The sequence below is a fragment of the Molothrus ater genome, chromosome 2 (assembly GCF_012460135.2).
Source record: "Molothrus ater isolate BHLD 08-10-18 breed brown headed cowbird chromosome 2, BPBGC_Mater_1.1, whole genome shotgun sequence".
NCBI classification, from domain to species: Eukaryota; Metazoa; Chordata; class Aves; order Passeriformes; family Icteridae; genus Molothrus; species Molothrus ater.
This window is the reverse complement of record NC_050479.2, coordinates 72,809,374-72,823,205: the sequence shown is the minus strand read 5'-3', so window position 1 is coordinate 72,823,205 and position 13,832 is coordinate 72,809,374. Positions and strand designations below refer to the sequence as shown.

The following is a 13,832-nucleotide window of genomic DNA, read 5'->3' as shown; positions in this document are numbered from 1 at the left end:
ACTTTGGCAAATATGTAATAGGGAGGACAACTTAAAACAGCTTTGAATTTTACCAACCTAGAAGATATTCCAGGCTAATGATGAAGATGGTCAGGAGCCAGCTGACTTGATGGAGTGAATGGGATTCAATGACAAAATTTCAACACCTTTCTGGTTACATAATTAGTTTGGTAGTGTGATACTGCAGATCAAATATATATCAATTTATGGGGCAACTTTGAGACCTTCAAAATGGATGATGATGCATGCAGACATGGCACTTTCGTCCTTGGCAGTGGTTGTATTAGAGCTGTTTTGCCATCAGCTCACATATTTTTTTGCAGGCATGAGCAAGCTGCTGTCAGCCCTGAGGGAACTCTGTCCCTCCACATCAAGTAGCCCTTCCAAGCTTCATCTGATGAGCAGTGTGTTTTGAACAAAAAGCCCCAAAACCCAAAAAAAACCAAACAACATAGAGTCACAGTGCCGGATAAGCTTTTGGGTTGAGTTGTTGACTGGAGCCTATGTCTCTGGGTGGCACCATTGGGAAGACACTAGATGTATTGTTGTGACAATGGATGAGAGAAAATTTCTCGTCTCTCCCACAAATGAAAATTATTAGCCAAACACATCAAAGGTTTGTTGAGAGAGAGACGACATCCCTTCAATGACTCCTGCGCCGGCCGTGAGGAAGGCTGATCCCGCGGGAGGCTCCAGCTCCCGACTGGAAATGGCGCCAGCCGCTGAAACCCAGCGCCTTGCGCACACAAGAGCCTCTCTCCCCGGGGGACGCTGCTCCGCGTGGTTGACACGGATTGATCCCGGCTAGAGGAGCAGGGCGGGTATCGCGCTCTCTCTCTCCCTCTTCTGGGCAGAGGAGTATGGGTGAATAGAGCAGAGCGGGACCAGCGCGCCAGACGGGCGGCTGCGCTCTCCCGGTCCTCGAAGGAGCGGGCGCTGGTGCCATGGCCAGCGCGGGGAAGGAGCCGCGCAAGGAAAGCGCGCATCCTCCATTTTGGCGAAGGGCGGGCGGAGAGTTGACTCCCGGCGCCTGGCCGGAGCACTCGTTCCCACCCCCCGGCACCGCCGGGAGCACCCGGCTCTTTTTCCCGCGGGGAAGCCGGATGGAGGCCGTTCAAATGGACGCCCCGCTGCGCCTCACGTTGGTTCGAATTGGTACCAAGCTCCCCGCAGCGGCTTCCGACAAAATGGAGGACGCCACCACCACTGCCACCACCAGCACCACCACCACTACCATCTCCTCCAGGAGCCATGTCGGTGCCTGATATGGCGCCCTCCCCCGCGGCGGGCGGGGGCAGCAAGGCATCCTCGGCTGAGGAGGCGCTGCTCGGCGGGGCAGGCTGCGGGGACGCGGGTCAGGCGCCCTCCCTAGGAGACGTGAACTCTCCCTTTTCCCTCTGGGAATGCCTCCATTACCCATGCTCTGTCCACCATGGGCATAGCCCCAGGTTCAAAACCCTAGTGAGAGGAAGGAAGGAGCGAAGTGGGAGCCTTCGGATAAGCACTGCCAGCCCCTATGGCTCGGCGGTGGGGGACGAAGGGGGAGAGGCGAGCCCGCGCCCCACGGTCAGAGCGGTGGCGCCCGCAGGGACCGAGTGCACGGCCGGGACGGCCAGCGCACCCTGCCCACTGCCAGCGGGCCGCAGCCGGCTCGGCGGCACCGAGAACTTCTGCAAGTTGCCACTGTCTAAGAGCGGCGCGGGGAGCGACAACGCAACCCTGGGGCACGGGTAACGAGCCGGTCGGTGGGCAACGATCCGGGTTCCTCAAACCTGATGGATCAAAGTGGGAAGAACCCCAAGCATGGCCAGGAGGAAGATTGACAGTTTATAGGGTCAACCGGCTGCGGGCGGCTCTGATGGATGGGCGGCGCACCCACTCGGCTAGCCCAGCGCCAGAGCCCGCCCTCTGGGAAAGCCAATGCCGGGGCAGGGAGGCGGATCTCCCCGAGCTCCCTTGGCCCGGTTCCTCCTCCCCTTCGCCAGCAGCTGCGCTTCGCCCGGGACTGGACCGAGTTAGAGTTGAGGCGCCGGAGGAGTAGCGCAGAGTGCGTGCGTCCCCCGCGGGGGGGTTCGTGCCCGCAGGCGGTGGGGAGCCGGGTAAGGCGGGGGCGCGGGGCGCTGCGCCTCACTGGGGCGGGCTGGCGGGGGGCTGGCGGCGCTCAGCTGCCCCCAGGGCGGGGATGGGAGAGCAGCCGCCGTGCCTCCCAGCTACCCGGCCGAAGTACCCCGCGGTGTCGCTGCCGCGCCGCCACCTCTGGCGGCAGGGGCGCGGGTGGCACCGGGGGCAGTCCCGCGCATAACCATCGCGCCATGGAGGGGGGTGGTGGGGAAAAATGGGGGGCGCCCGGGGGCAGCCCCGAAGGGGGGGGCAGGGGTATTTGGGGGAAGGGCCGGGTCTGCTCTAGCGCCTCCTATTTTAACTCTCTCCCTCCCTTCCCCGCCGGGCCCTCGGCTGTTGTTCTGCCCCGGTGCCTCCCCCACCCACCACCCTCGCAGCCCCCCCCGCGTGTACCTCCCTCCCCTCCTCTCCCCTCCCCTGCCCGGCGCTCCGCGGCTCCCCTCCCGTATTGTTCGGCTGGGTCCCTCTAATGGCGGACAGGAGGCGGTAGTGCTGCTGGCCGACTGCAGGGGGGCAAACCCGAGACCAGGGGCAACTGCCGCGCCAGCGGGCGGGGGGCGCGGGCGCTCGCCTGGCGCCGGGGCCGTGCCGCTGAGGGCCCCGCGGTTCCTCTGGGCGCCGGTTCAGGGCTGATAGGGCAAGTTCGCAGGTAATACTCGCTGTTCCCCACCGTGGGTGCCACCGCTGCCCTGTCCCCCACACTCGCGGTGAAAGCCCTCGGTGTGGCGGTGCCCGGGAAGGGCTCCTTGTCCCTCCTTCTTTCAGCGGGGACAAGCTGCGTGGGTGTGCCGTGAGGTATACCCCACCGCCTCCGGCGAGGGCAGTGGATTTATTTGTTTGTTTGTTTATTTATTTATTTATTTGAAAGATTGCGATTAAAGGGAAGTGGTGAGTGATGCAGGCAGTACCTGCCCTGGCCAGACGATGGAAACGCTCCTTGGGGGCGCTGCCTGATCCTCGCTGCCCCGTGTTAACCCCGTGTCTTTCCTTTAGGCTCCAGCCCAGTTTGGTGCAGCCTTGGCAGCGACCAACAAGGAGAGGGAGCTCCATTGTGAGTGCTATTTGTGTATCTGTTTCTGCCTTGGCTAGACCTGCTTCCAGCGGGCTTCAAGCATTCCCCCCGCCCCGTATTCTCCGGGGGCAGGGGTGAATGAGGTCCCTCTAGGGCTGGGTGGGGAAATTCCTGGGATCAGTAGCTGCTGCCCTGGGGCGAAGCCCCAGTAATGGCTGTGAGGCGGCTCCTCCTCGCGGAGTGGGCGCTGCTGCTGCAGACACCGCTCCTGCAATACCAACTCCGGCAGGCAGACGACGGGCTGCTGCCGCTGCTCACGTTACCCGGCTCGGGAGGGAGGAGGAGGAGGAGGGCATATTTCGGGTGCCCTCTAGAGTTCTGGAGCGTGTATGAAAATCCGTGACAAGACACCTTCAGCCATCTTGAATTTTCTCCCCCCCCATTGCTCGAATCACGTGTCCCCGTATCATCTCGAAGCTAAGAAGAGGCATGGGAGGTTTAAAATCACCCAGCAGTTTGCCATGGAGAAGCGTGCTCCATCGTCTCTTTGTGCATTCACACTAGTTCTCTACACCCGTAGATTTGTTTGGGTGATTTTGTTGGGTTCCTTGGCTGGGCTTCTGAGCCAGCTTTGTCCCTTCCCCAGGAAGCTAGAGGACACTGGGGAAACCCACAGGTTCCCAATAGCGAGCATTTTTGGTGTTCTGTTTGCGTGGGATTTTCAGAGCAGATTTTGATCTCTGTTGGGTGTTAGGTTGGCTAAGGAGAGGCTTGTTGCCAATCCCTGTGGGTAGGGCTGGGACATAACTTGACTCTGTTTTCTGCCCTTGTTAATACTGGGGCTGTTTTTTAGCTGCGCGGGGGATTCCGAGATCGCCAAGTAGCGCAGGGAAGGAGCGAGCGAGGCTGCGGGCGTACGGGAGAGGCTCGGAGCTGCCGCGGCGGGCCCGGGCGCGGTGCGCGGGCTGCGCCACCAGAGGCGCCGGCGGGCAGCGCGGCGGCTCCGCTGGGAACGTGCAGCCCGAGAACAAAACAAAAAGGCAGCGCCTCTCTTGCCTTCTGGGTCTCTCGCTTGGGTACAGCACGGATTCAGGTGGTGCGGTCTTTCCCAGCACTCGTATCTTGAATTATTTTTCCACTCTCTTGTCTCTGTCCTTTGCTGTTTTACGTGGTAGATTTTTCAGATTTGCAGAGCTTGCAACTTTCTTTGTCACTTTTTGGTGGCTATACAAAGAATGAGTGGTTCGCTGCAAACCTCACTGCTTAGGATGAGGCCATCAGATCTGTATTTATTCTGGGCATCTAAAATTATGGACTGCATCAAAAACTTGTAAGAGTTATTACATTACATGGCATGTTATCTTTAATAAAGTTGTCTGTTTCAACCCTTGACTTGCTACATCAGTTTAACATTTTTAATAGTAATTTTTTAACTCTTCATATCTTGGATGCAAGGCTACCATCTAACTTTACTTCTGATTCATTCATTATGCATTCCAGTCTAACAGCTGTTCTGTTTTTTTCTGATGATCCTTCATGTCAAAAAAAGTTACTTCTAGGAGCAATCAAGGCAAATGATGCTTTGGAAGGAGGGGGACTGTTGTGTACTGGTGCTAGTTCAACAAAAATTATTGCAGCTTTATGTGGCTGCTTATGAAAAGATGAGAATACTGCCAAGAACAGCCATATAGCTAAGATTCAGTAAGCCTTTGTAAGACTTAAATAAATGTCTTGCACAAAAGCATCCTGGTAGGTGGCACATTGTCCTCCTCCAGCTGTGAGGATGGTGGTACAGCCTTCTTATGGCATGTGATAGGACCATGCTGTTCTGGGAGGTAATGTATTTGGTGCTTACTGCTGCAAGGTCATCTCTAGCAACCAAACTCATCAGCCATGTTATTTGGTGGTTAAACTAAGTAACTTGTTTTAATAGAAGTCTCTCTTAATTAGAGCAATAAATTCACTTTATTATCTACTAAATTGGCTTTATATTGTTATTAATCCTCTTTGACTTCAAATATATGATTGCATTCTACTGTTGCTTACCCTGTAATAACATGCTAAGAGGGATTTGCATCAGCAAGAATGTCAAAGTGGCAGTGGAAAAATGAAAGCAAGTTTCTCTGTCTTTTGTAGAGCTTGTTCAAGTATGTACAGAAAGATGTGGTACAAAGCTGGTACAATGTCTTCCAGATTTTTGCTGGGGTTGTTTGGTTTGGGTTTTGGTTTTTTTGGTCCTGCAGAAGCATGAATCGTCTTGTGGTGTTTGAGAAGTTTTCATTTTGGTTTTGAGGACTAAGTACAGAATTACTCAAGTTCTGTCACATTGTTTGAGTTTGCACTCAATTGACGTACCCTGCAACAAAAGCAATATGGGGGGGTTCTGTTAAGAACTTGTATCAAGAATTGTTGCTAATGGAAAATTCACTGTTCACGGAGAACTGTTTATTTTTCCATCACAATTAACAATGAACTCAATCAATTTGTGTAAATGGATTGGAATTTGAAGTTCACAGGAGTTCAAAAGACTGCTCAGGTTCCAGTGTGAGAAGTTTGAGGTAATACTTGCCTCATGAGGGCCTTAAAAGCCCCCTATGTTGCAGTGGAGTTTTGTGTCCACTGAAATTGTGTTTAACTCTGGAGCTGAAAGTGTTTTCTTTTCAACTTCTTAACTTTGTTTCAGTGGTTTAATCTTAGTAGTTGAATGCTCTTGTGGCTAAGTGCGTTGCTTGCTTACATATTGAAGTTCCAACGAAGCTTAGCTTGTATCCCATATTTATAGCTTGCCCTATGTGCTGCTGGCTTTTACGGCTGGCGGCAGTACATGACAACTTGATGTATGAACAATTTACTCAGTTTAGATGTTACTATTTACCGTCTTCATTTTGTACCAAGATTTGCAAGTTTGTGAGATAGTGTTTTGTACTTGTAAGAGAAATTTTCGTAGAAGAAAGAAGTTTGAGACTTCTGGAATGCAGTTGCATGTTACAGCTTCTTTAGTTGGGACTTTCACTATATTGATTTTATATCATAGTTTTTCAGCTGCACAGTGAATTATCCCAGCTCTCCTGTGTTGCCCATGCTGTATGTATTGGTGTAAATGCACTTTATTGGGACTATTTATCCTGCCAGCTATTTTGGGAGAGAAGTGCTGATTCATATGTGACTGTTCTCAGGTGTTTCTGTGGTTTCTAATGCACAGTCAAGCTTTGCATCTTTGCTGTCATGTGAATCTCCATCCCTTACCCCCTACTCAGATGGTTAAGCAGCATTCATTGCTGCTGTGGTTGGCTCCATAGAATACAATCCTGTGTGTGCCCAGGTGGCCAAGAAGGCCGATGGCATCCTGGCCTGGATCAGCCAGGTGTGGCCAGCAGGAGCAGGGCAGTGACCGTCCCCCTGTAGCCAGCACTGCTGAGGCCACAGCTCCAATGCTGTGCTCAGTTCTGGGCCCCTCAGTGCAAGAGAGACATTGAGGGGCTGGAGCGTGTCCAGGGAAGGGCAGCGGAGCTGGGGAAGGCTCTGGAGCACAAGTGCTGTGAGGAGCAGCTGAGGGAGCTGGGGGTGTTCAGCCTGGAGAAAAGGAGGCTCAGGGGGGACCTCATCACTCTCTGCAGCTGCCTGACAGGAGGGTGCAGGCCAGGTGGGGTCAGCCTCTTCTGCCAGGTTATAAGTGACAGGATAAGATGGCCTCAAGTTGCACCAGGGGAGGTTTAGATTGGTTGTTTGGGAATTTTTTTTCCACTGGAAGGGTTGTCAAGCATAGAAATATGCTACCCAAGAAAGTGGTGGAGTTGCCATCCCTGAAAGTAATTAGAAGATGTGTGTGAAGCGTAGGGACATCATTTAGTGGTGAACATGGTGATGCCGGTTTAATGGTTGGACTTGATCTTAATTGTGTTTTCCAACCTAAATGACTCCATGATTTCAATGCCACTTTATTATACTTAAATGATTTTTACAGTTGAAAACTTTTCTTTTCCGTGAACTCCAGAAGTTAGGAATTTTATATGTATTCTGTGGAACTCAATGCCACTAGAGTTCAATAAGACACACACGCACACACACTAAGAGTTTGATTATATGTGTGTATGTATGAGAACATCAACAGTTGTAGTAGATGAGATCAGTGACTGTCCTTTATAGACAGTCTCATCCCTTCACCTGGACTATCTCTTGGACTGGACATGTCAATGATGAAAGTTGTTTTCTTGCTCTGGTTTGCTATCAGAAGAAAATTATTTCAATCAATGGTTATAGTCCAGATTTTATTAGTCCAACATAAGTGAAATCTACAGCGATTGTTAATTTTTGTGTTCTAGTGACAAGATTGCCACCAACATATTTTTCAAATTTTTCTTGATTCAGAGGGCATTTGTATTTCCTAAGTTTGTTGTCATGCTTAAATCCTTAATTTTTGTCCATGTTTCCTGAATTTTTTGGGATTAGCTTTACCATAACTTCTTTCTCTGCCCCTTTCTCACCATCAACTATTAAGAGAATAATCTTGTAGGGGTAGCAGCAACTCATCACAGAGGTTGGGTGCAGAAGCAAGTGGTCATTGATCTTAGCAGAGTAGCTGCAATACTGGTTTGAAACACTCAGGCATTGTCAGTGTTCTAGCCAGCCATACTAAGTGTCAGTAGCACAAGAGGATTTGGGTTGGGTTTGTGTGGGTTTTTTAAGTTTGTCTGAGATGAGACTACTTAATGCTGTTTGCTGTCATGCAAAACTGTGTTTGGGTCTCTAAAAAATATAAGGTGTAATATGTTGCTTCTTTATTTAAAAGGTTTATGAACCTTATTGTACAGCTTGTTTAACCCTTACAAAACTATCAGACTCCTTCAGTTAGCATCACTGTAGCTTCCAAAGGCTGTAATAGCGACATTTGTCCCTAATGCTGTACAGAAGTCTGTTCAGACATAGTCCCTGCTCATCAGCTTTATCCCCCAACACATGCTAAGCAGGATGTCATCTCAGTTCCACCTTTCCCCCATGGAATAGTTTGTACAGTAGCCATCTATGCTTGGGCACATGCTGCCACTTGGGCACTGATGGGGACAGCAGCTGCTTAGATATTTGAACCAGAGCTACTGATGTAGCTTCTGCTGGGCCCAGACCATTAGGAGAGATGAGTGGCATTATGGAAGAGTTTGTGTTGTGTTTGTGTTGGTTTCTACATTTAGTTTCCTCTAATCTTTTGCTGTGAAAGATGGTATTGAAGAAGATAGAAAATCATGCACATAGAATTGTATGGGTTATGCCAAATTTTACTAATTGAGGGCTGCTTACAGCTCACAGTCTGTCCAAGAAATATGGACATCTTTGTTTTCCTCCTGCAGGCTTTTGTTGAAAGTGTACTGGCATGTTACCTTTATTTAGGCTCTTCTGTGCAATGCAGCCATACTGAACATTAAAAAAAGTTAATTCAGTTTGAATTAACTCATAATGCAACTGTGCTATTTTTTTCTTCTGTTTTTTTGTTTTCCTCTCTCGTTGAAAGTAGCCTTGGTAGAAACCTTACTTCTTTTTGGAGTTCCTTTTCCTTTGATCTGTGTAAGATCTTTCCAGCTTGGTATTTACTCCTAATGCTACATCAGATTTCTCTAAAAGTCGTATTGTTCATCTCATTCATAAACTCAGCTGTCACACCTGTATGGATGACCTTCAAGTCTCTCTCTCTTCCAGACTTGCTGCCCTCTAAACTCGCTAAATCTCTGCATGTGCTTTTGACTTCTCCTTGTAGATGTCTGACCTTTAGCTGAGGCTGCTATTGCAAAGGAAAACTCTCTGTGCTGTTGCTTGTAGACAGCAGTGTCATGAGATCTTTGGGTCTAGCCCTGGTTTTAGACATAGCACACACTCTTCTAACAAAGACTGTAGATTTCTCCCACATATTAAGTGGTGTCTTAACTGTTAATCAGCAATTAGGTGTTTGTTATTTAGTTGTGTTAAAAATCACATGAGTACAAGATCATGCTTTGACCTCTGTATCGTGTGGTAACAATTTTTCTTAAAAGATCTGATAAGAATGATCCTGCTCTGTGGATATGGACTCAGAATCCTATACCAGAGTGCTTTTCTGGACTTCTGACTGTCCAGTCTTTTTGCCTTTTGCATTTTATGGTGGTAAAACCAACAGGTTTTACTTAGCTTTAATTCAGTGTTGGGATTTAACTGTGAAAGGTACTATCTGTTTTTTGTTGTTAATGAGGTTGTAAGAGCTGTTTAGGAAGTGACATCATGGGCAGTTAAACAATTTCATTCATTCTCCTGTGATGCTTCTCATGCTTGGAGAAGTTCTGCATGTGCACCCTTACAAGCAAGCCAGTTGCAACCTGTTAATGCAAAAGAACCTGACTTTAGGAAATAAAGCCTACTGAAAACAAACCCCAACCACCACCTTTCCTGTCACCCTGGGACTCAAACACACCATCCTTAGAAGAAGAACTAATTGTAACCATTGTTTATGGTGGTGCTGTTTCCTTGTATTCTCATATTTGTCTCTCTCCATCTGTTGCCCCTTATGTTTAGATTGTTTGCTCTTTGAACAGTTTTACTCCGTGTTTGCACGGTGGCTAGCATGATGTGGTCTGCAGCTTTGGCTCCTGGGAGTCTGTGATAGCAGTTGTGATCTGTGGGTGTGGTATTGGTGTCTTTTTTTTAATTTTTTTTTGTGTGTGTATGGAATAGGGGAGAAGAGCTAGTGTTCTGTTATACCTGAGATAATGTCGTCGTTTTGTTTGAGCAACAATTGATTGGTAATACACCAATCTATAAATGTTTAAGAATTCTTATTAAGCTGGCAGAATTTACCAGACATCTTTTTAGTTTATAACTAGTGTTTGCACATGTGCATATTTGGGATTTTGTTTATTATGATAATTATTAGTAGTAGTAGTAGTTTTTCTTGTAAGGGTGGTTATGTTTTTTGAAAAAAATTAATTCAGGAAATGATGTTTTGTTCTGGTAGGTGGTGCCTCGTTAAGGAAGCCAAGTAATATCTAGAGAGACCAGGTAAGAAGTCCTTTGTAATCCATGTAATAAACAAAGAAATCACAATTTAGAAATGAAGGAAAATGGAGAGCACAACAAAGGTGGTTTGTTTTTTTACCACTAGCAAAAGGTGGATATTTGCCATCGTCGCTGTGTTTGACCATCGTTATGTATACTTCTATCCAAAGAATTAACAAATAGAAATACTGAGATGGTCTGACTAATACTGTGTATAGTACAGTACTGATCTGAACTAAATTCAACGAAATTTAAATTACTAAAAAATACTTTTTTTAGTAATTTAAAAGAACCATAACACAAGAAGATACACAAGAAATGTTTGGAGAAGATACACAAGAATTACTTAGGAAGGTCTGTTCCTCAATAAAAGAGAATAGATTACAGTGTGACTTAATCGTGCTCTAGGAAAGATGGTGCACCCAGTAACATGGTAGATAATTGGGTGTGCTTCCTTCATCTCCCTTTCCATCTCCAGTGTTAAAAGCTGAATTTCTGAGTGTCAGTTACTGCCTGAACAGTACAAAATCAAACAGGGAACAGTGTGTAGCCTTTCAGCAGGTACAAGAACTAGAAGGTGGAATAGCTTATTGAGGCATCACTTTCTTCTTTTTAGACAAAAGTTTATAGAGGATTTGAAAAGCTCCCTGCTAGGAAAGTTAATAGTTTTTGGGTTTTTTTTAAGGCTCAGACTATACTTCCAGTTGCATATGTAGATTCAAAAGATGAAATACTGGCTTAAGACAAATAGTACTTTGAATATTTTTCATGGGTTTAAATTGAATGTATATGTCCTTGGTTTTATGACCATTTAAACCAAACTAATTTAGGTTTGTCATCGTCCTTTCCTGTTTGTACCAACATCGGCCTTTTCTGGCTTTTTTGATTGTTTTATGTTTTCAGTTTTGGGAGTCAGTTTAGGTCCATGAATCATCACAATGAAATTTGGGGATGAGGAGCTATGTAGGTGTAGAGTATTTGCTCTTGGTTTTTTTTGTGTTTCCACTTTCTACCATCTTAGCTCCCATGATGGACTGACTGGCTGTTAGAATCCTTAAACAGCTAGGGAGAAAGGGGAAAGGAATAGGAATTCAAAACCACAGTAGTCCTGTCCAGGACTGGATGTGGTTTGTAGTTGTGGAACTGTGGCCTTAATGAATACAGTATACATCTTATTTAAAAATAAGACTACCTTTTACACTTTAAAACAGTTGGATAACCTGGAGTCTTGATTGCATAATGTAACTTGCAGCCAGCCAGCCAGCCAGTGCAGCTGTGAAAACCTATCATACTTGCCTTGCTGACCAGATCTATTCTTGCCTTGGATTCCGTTTCCCGTCAACCTTACCTCATATGGAACTTGAACTGTTTTGTGGCTGGTTTTTTAGTTTGATCTTCTCCCACTTCTTTTTCTATCTCATTTTGTTTGTGGTGATAAGTTTTTCTTTCCTTTGTTACACTGTAGCTTCGTTGTCTGATTACTTGGTCTTAGTCCACATGGGTTTCCCTCCTACATACAGCATATTAACTTACTCTTTTAAATTCAGTTTTCTTTGTTCTGAATTACTTGATGCATTGAATACGAATTACTGCAAGTAAATTGCGTTGAAGAAGCTTGTCTATACCAGGCCCAAAATACTAGGTTGTTAGTCAATACTTGATTATTTCTCAGGGATGAAAAATCTGTTTGAGGCTATTAGCTGATGTTATTTATGCTAAAGGCAAAGAAAATGCTCTGTCTTAAAACTTGTTCATTTGCAGACTTTGGCATGACAGTTTTTCCTCTTTCTAAGCATATGCAAAAATAAAGTATTTTAGAAGCATTAGTCAGAAAGATTTGTGCAGTAAGGCGCTGAGAAGTGGTGTGCCATTAGGCATGGATACTAGTTAACCATACAGAGCTACTTGTTCATGGGTTATACATGATATGAGTGTAGACTGAATGCTAATTTAAAATAAAAATGAAAAAATCCCAACCAATTAAGAAGAAGCACTAATGAAGAATAGTGTTAAAAGTCCGTATTGTTAGTTAAAAAGTGTCTTCATTTCCAGAATGTTTGAGAATAGTACCGTTTGGGCACTAATAGGATAGAAGACAGCTTTAGCTAGTCTTGGTGAACAGCAAGTTAAACATGAATAGTGCACCCTAGCAGGATTAAATGTAAACAGCATACTGGACTGAAATCAGCAAGGTGGTAGCCAGCAGTTTAAAGAAAGTGATTGTTCTGCAGTGTCTTATACTGGAAGAACCCATCTACAGTGTTTAGTCTGGTTTTGGTTAGACTACGTCCTAATGAAGATAGGGATATTCTAGAGTAAGCCCGGTGTAAGACCAGGGTGATTGAACACATAACAAAGGAAAAGCTGAGAAAGAGGGTTGTGTTCAGTCTAAAGAGAAGGCTGAACGGACAGGTTACTGCTGTTTTCAACTAATTAGTTGAAAATAGAAAATAGGAAAGGAATAGGAAAGAAAATAGGAAAATAGAGAGAAGATAAAGCCAAGCTCTTCTCTGAGAAGAGCTTTTGGTAGAATAGCAGGTAGTAGGCATGAGTAACAACAGGGGTAACAATTGCGCATAGCTAAGATAATCAAACATTGGGAAATTCTTGCTCTTGAGATTTCTGTTCTTTCTGGTCTCTAGTTACTTGTTCACATTTGGTTGGTTTACATATGATTGGCTGTACATCCAAATTTTTGTAACTTGACAAATTTGAAAGATAGTGTGCTATTTGTGCATACCAGGCTTTTTTTTTTAATGCTAACAAAAGCTAGGGACTTCATAGATTTGAATTCTCAGTTACTCTTGGCTCTACATGAGCAATGAAGATTAAGGCATGTTTTTGCAATGTGTGCTCTGACCCACTGACACCAATGGCCTGTGTTCTATTGCTCAGACCTGACATCTAAATAAATTTACTGTTCCTGGGTCTCTTTCTGATCTAGTCATTCAGTATTTGTTTCTCCTATTAAGTGTTGCATTTTTTTAAAGTTAAGATCCATCAAATGACAACTTGACTCTTTTCATGCTGTATTAATGCCACTTTATTTTTCAGGATTTTACACGTCCTTTTCCTGTGTTCATATCTCTGGCATAGTGTTTCTCTATTGTTTCTGTATTCCCTTACCACTTAGCCATCTTTCAAGTCTGTTGCTGTGGTCTAGTGTTGCCTATTTTCTGGAAATAGACACACGCTTGGATATAAGTAATAGATAAGCATTTTATTGCAGGTCCTTTGTTTTTCTCTCTTGTTTTACCTTTCTATTCTATTTATAATAAAGGACATTCTTAAGCAGCATCTTGCTGCATGAGTAGTAGATAAAATTTACTCTCTACCACATTGCACATAATGGGTTTTAAGGCTAGAAATAGTGCAGTGCTCTTGCTGATCAGTGTGTTTCCAAGATTAAACAGCTGTGAAATACATAGAAAGTGTGCAGATGAGGAGACACATGTCAGTGTGGCTGCCCTAAAACACTGTTGGTCAACTGTATGATTTTGATTTGCCATGAATACCTATGCCAAGTGCTGCTCATTCTTTGATGAGTAGTCTTGAGAATTACTGGTGCTTGTTTTGGATACCCCTTCACAGAATTAAGTTTGGGGTTGATTCTGTATTTTGATTCTGTTTGTGCATTCAAGGAAGCACTTCTTAGCATTCATCGAGTAGGAAGACTCAAGGAAGA

The 13,832-nt window shown here is 45.7% G+C and overlaps 2 protein-coding genes across 3 annotated transcripts in view; both read left to right on the top strand.

Annotated features, from left to right (window-relative positions):
- The first annotated feature begins 1,862 nt into the window (after positions 1 to 1,862).
- Positions 1,863 to 2,591, top strand: LOC129047167 (uncharacterized). Its single transcript, XM_054518592.1, has one exon. The coding sequence runs from the start codon at positions 1,863 to 1,865 to the stop codon at positions 2,589 to 2,591; it is 729 nt and encodes a 242-aa protein (XP_054374567.1).
- Positions 2,016 to 13,832, top strand: part of ZMYM2 (zinc finger MYM-type containing 2) — an 87,344-nt gene continuing 75,527 nt past the window's right edge. The window contains exons 1-2 of one of the 2 annotated variants that reach the window (XM_036404061.2): positions 2,058 to 2,099; positions 3,115 to 3,172. The gene's annotated coding sequence lies outside the window, so the exon portion shown is untranslated. Of the gene's footprint in view, positions 2,100 to 3,114; positions 3,173 to 13,832 lie in introns of both variants that reach the window. The other variant, XM_036404065.2, reaches the window with a different exon arrangement.

Excerpts from the sequence above, each read along its gene's own strand:
- LOC129047167 (XM_054518592.1), top strand. The coding sequence starts at position 1,863 with ATGGGCGGCGCACCCACTCGGCTAGCCCAGCGCCAGAGCCCGCCCTCT.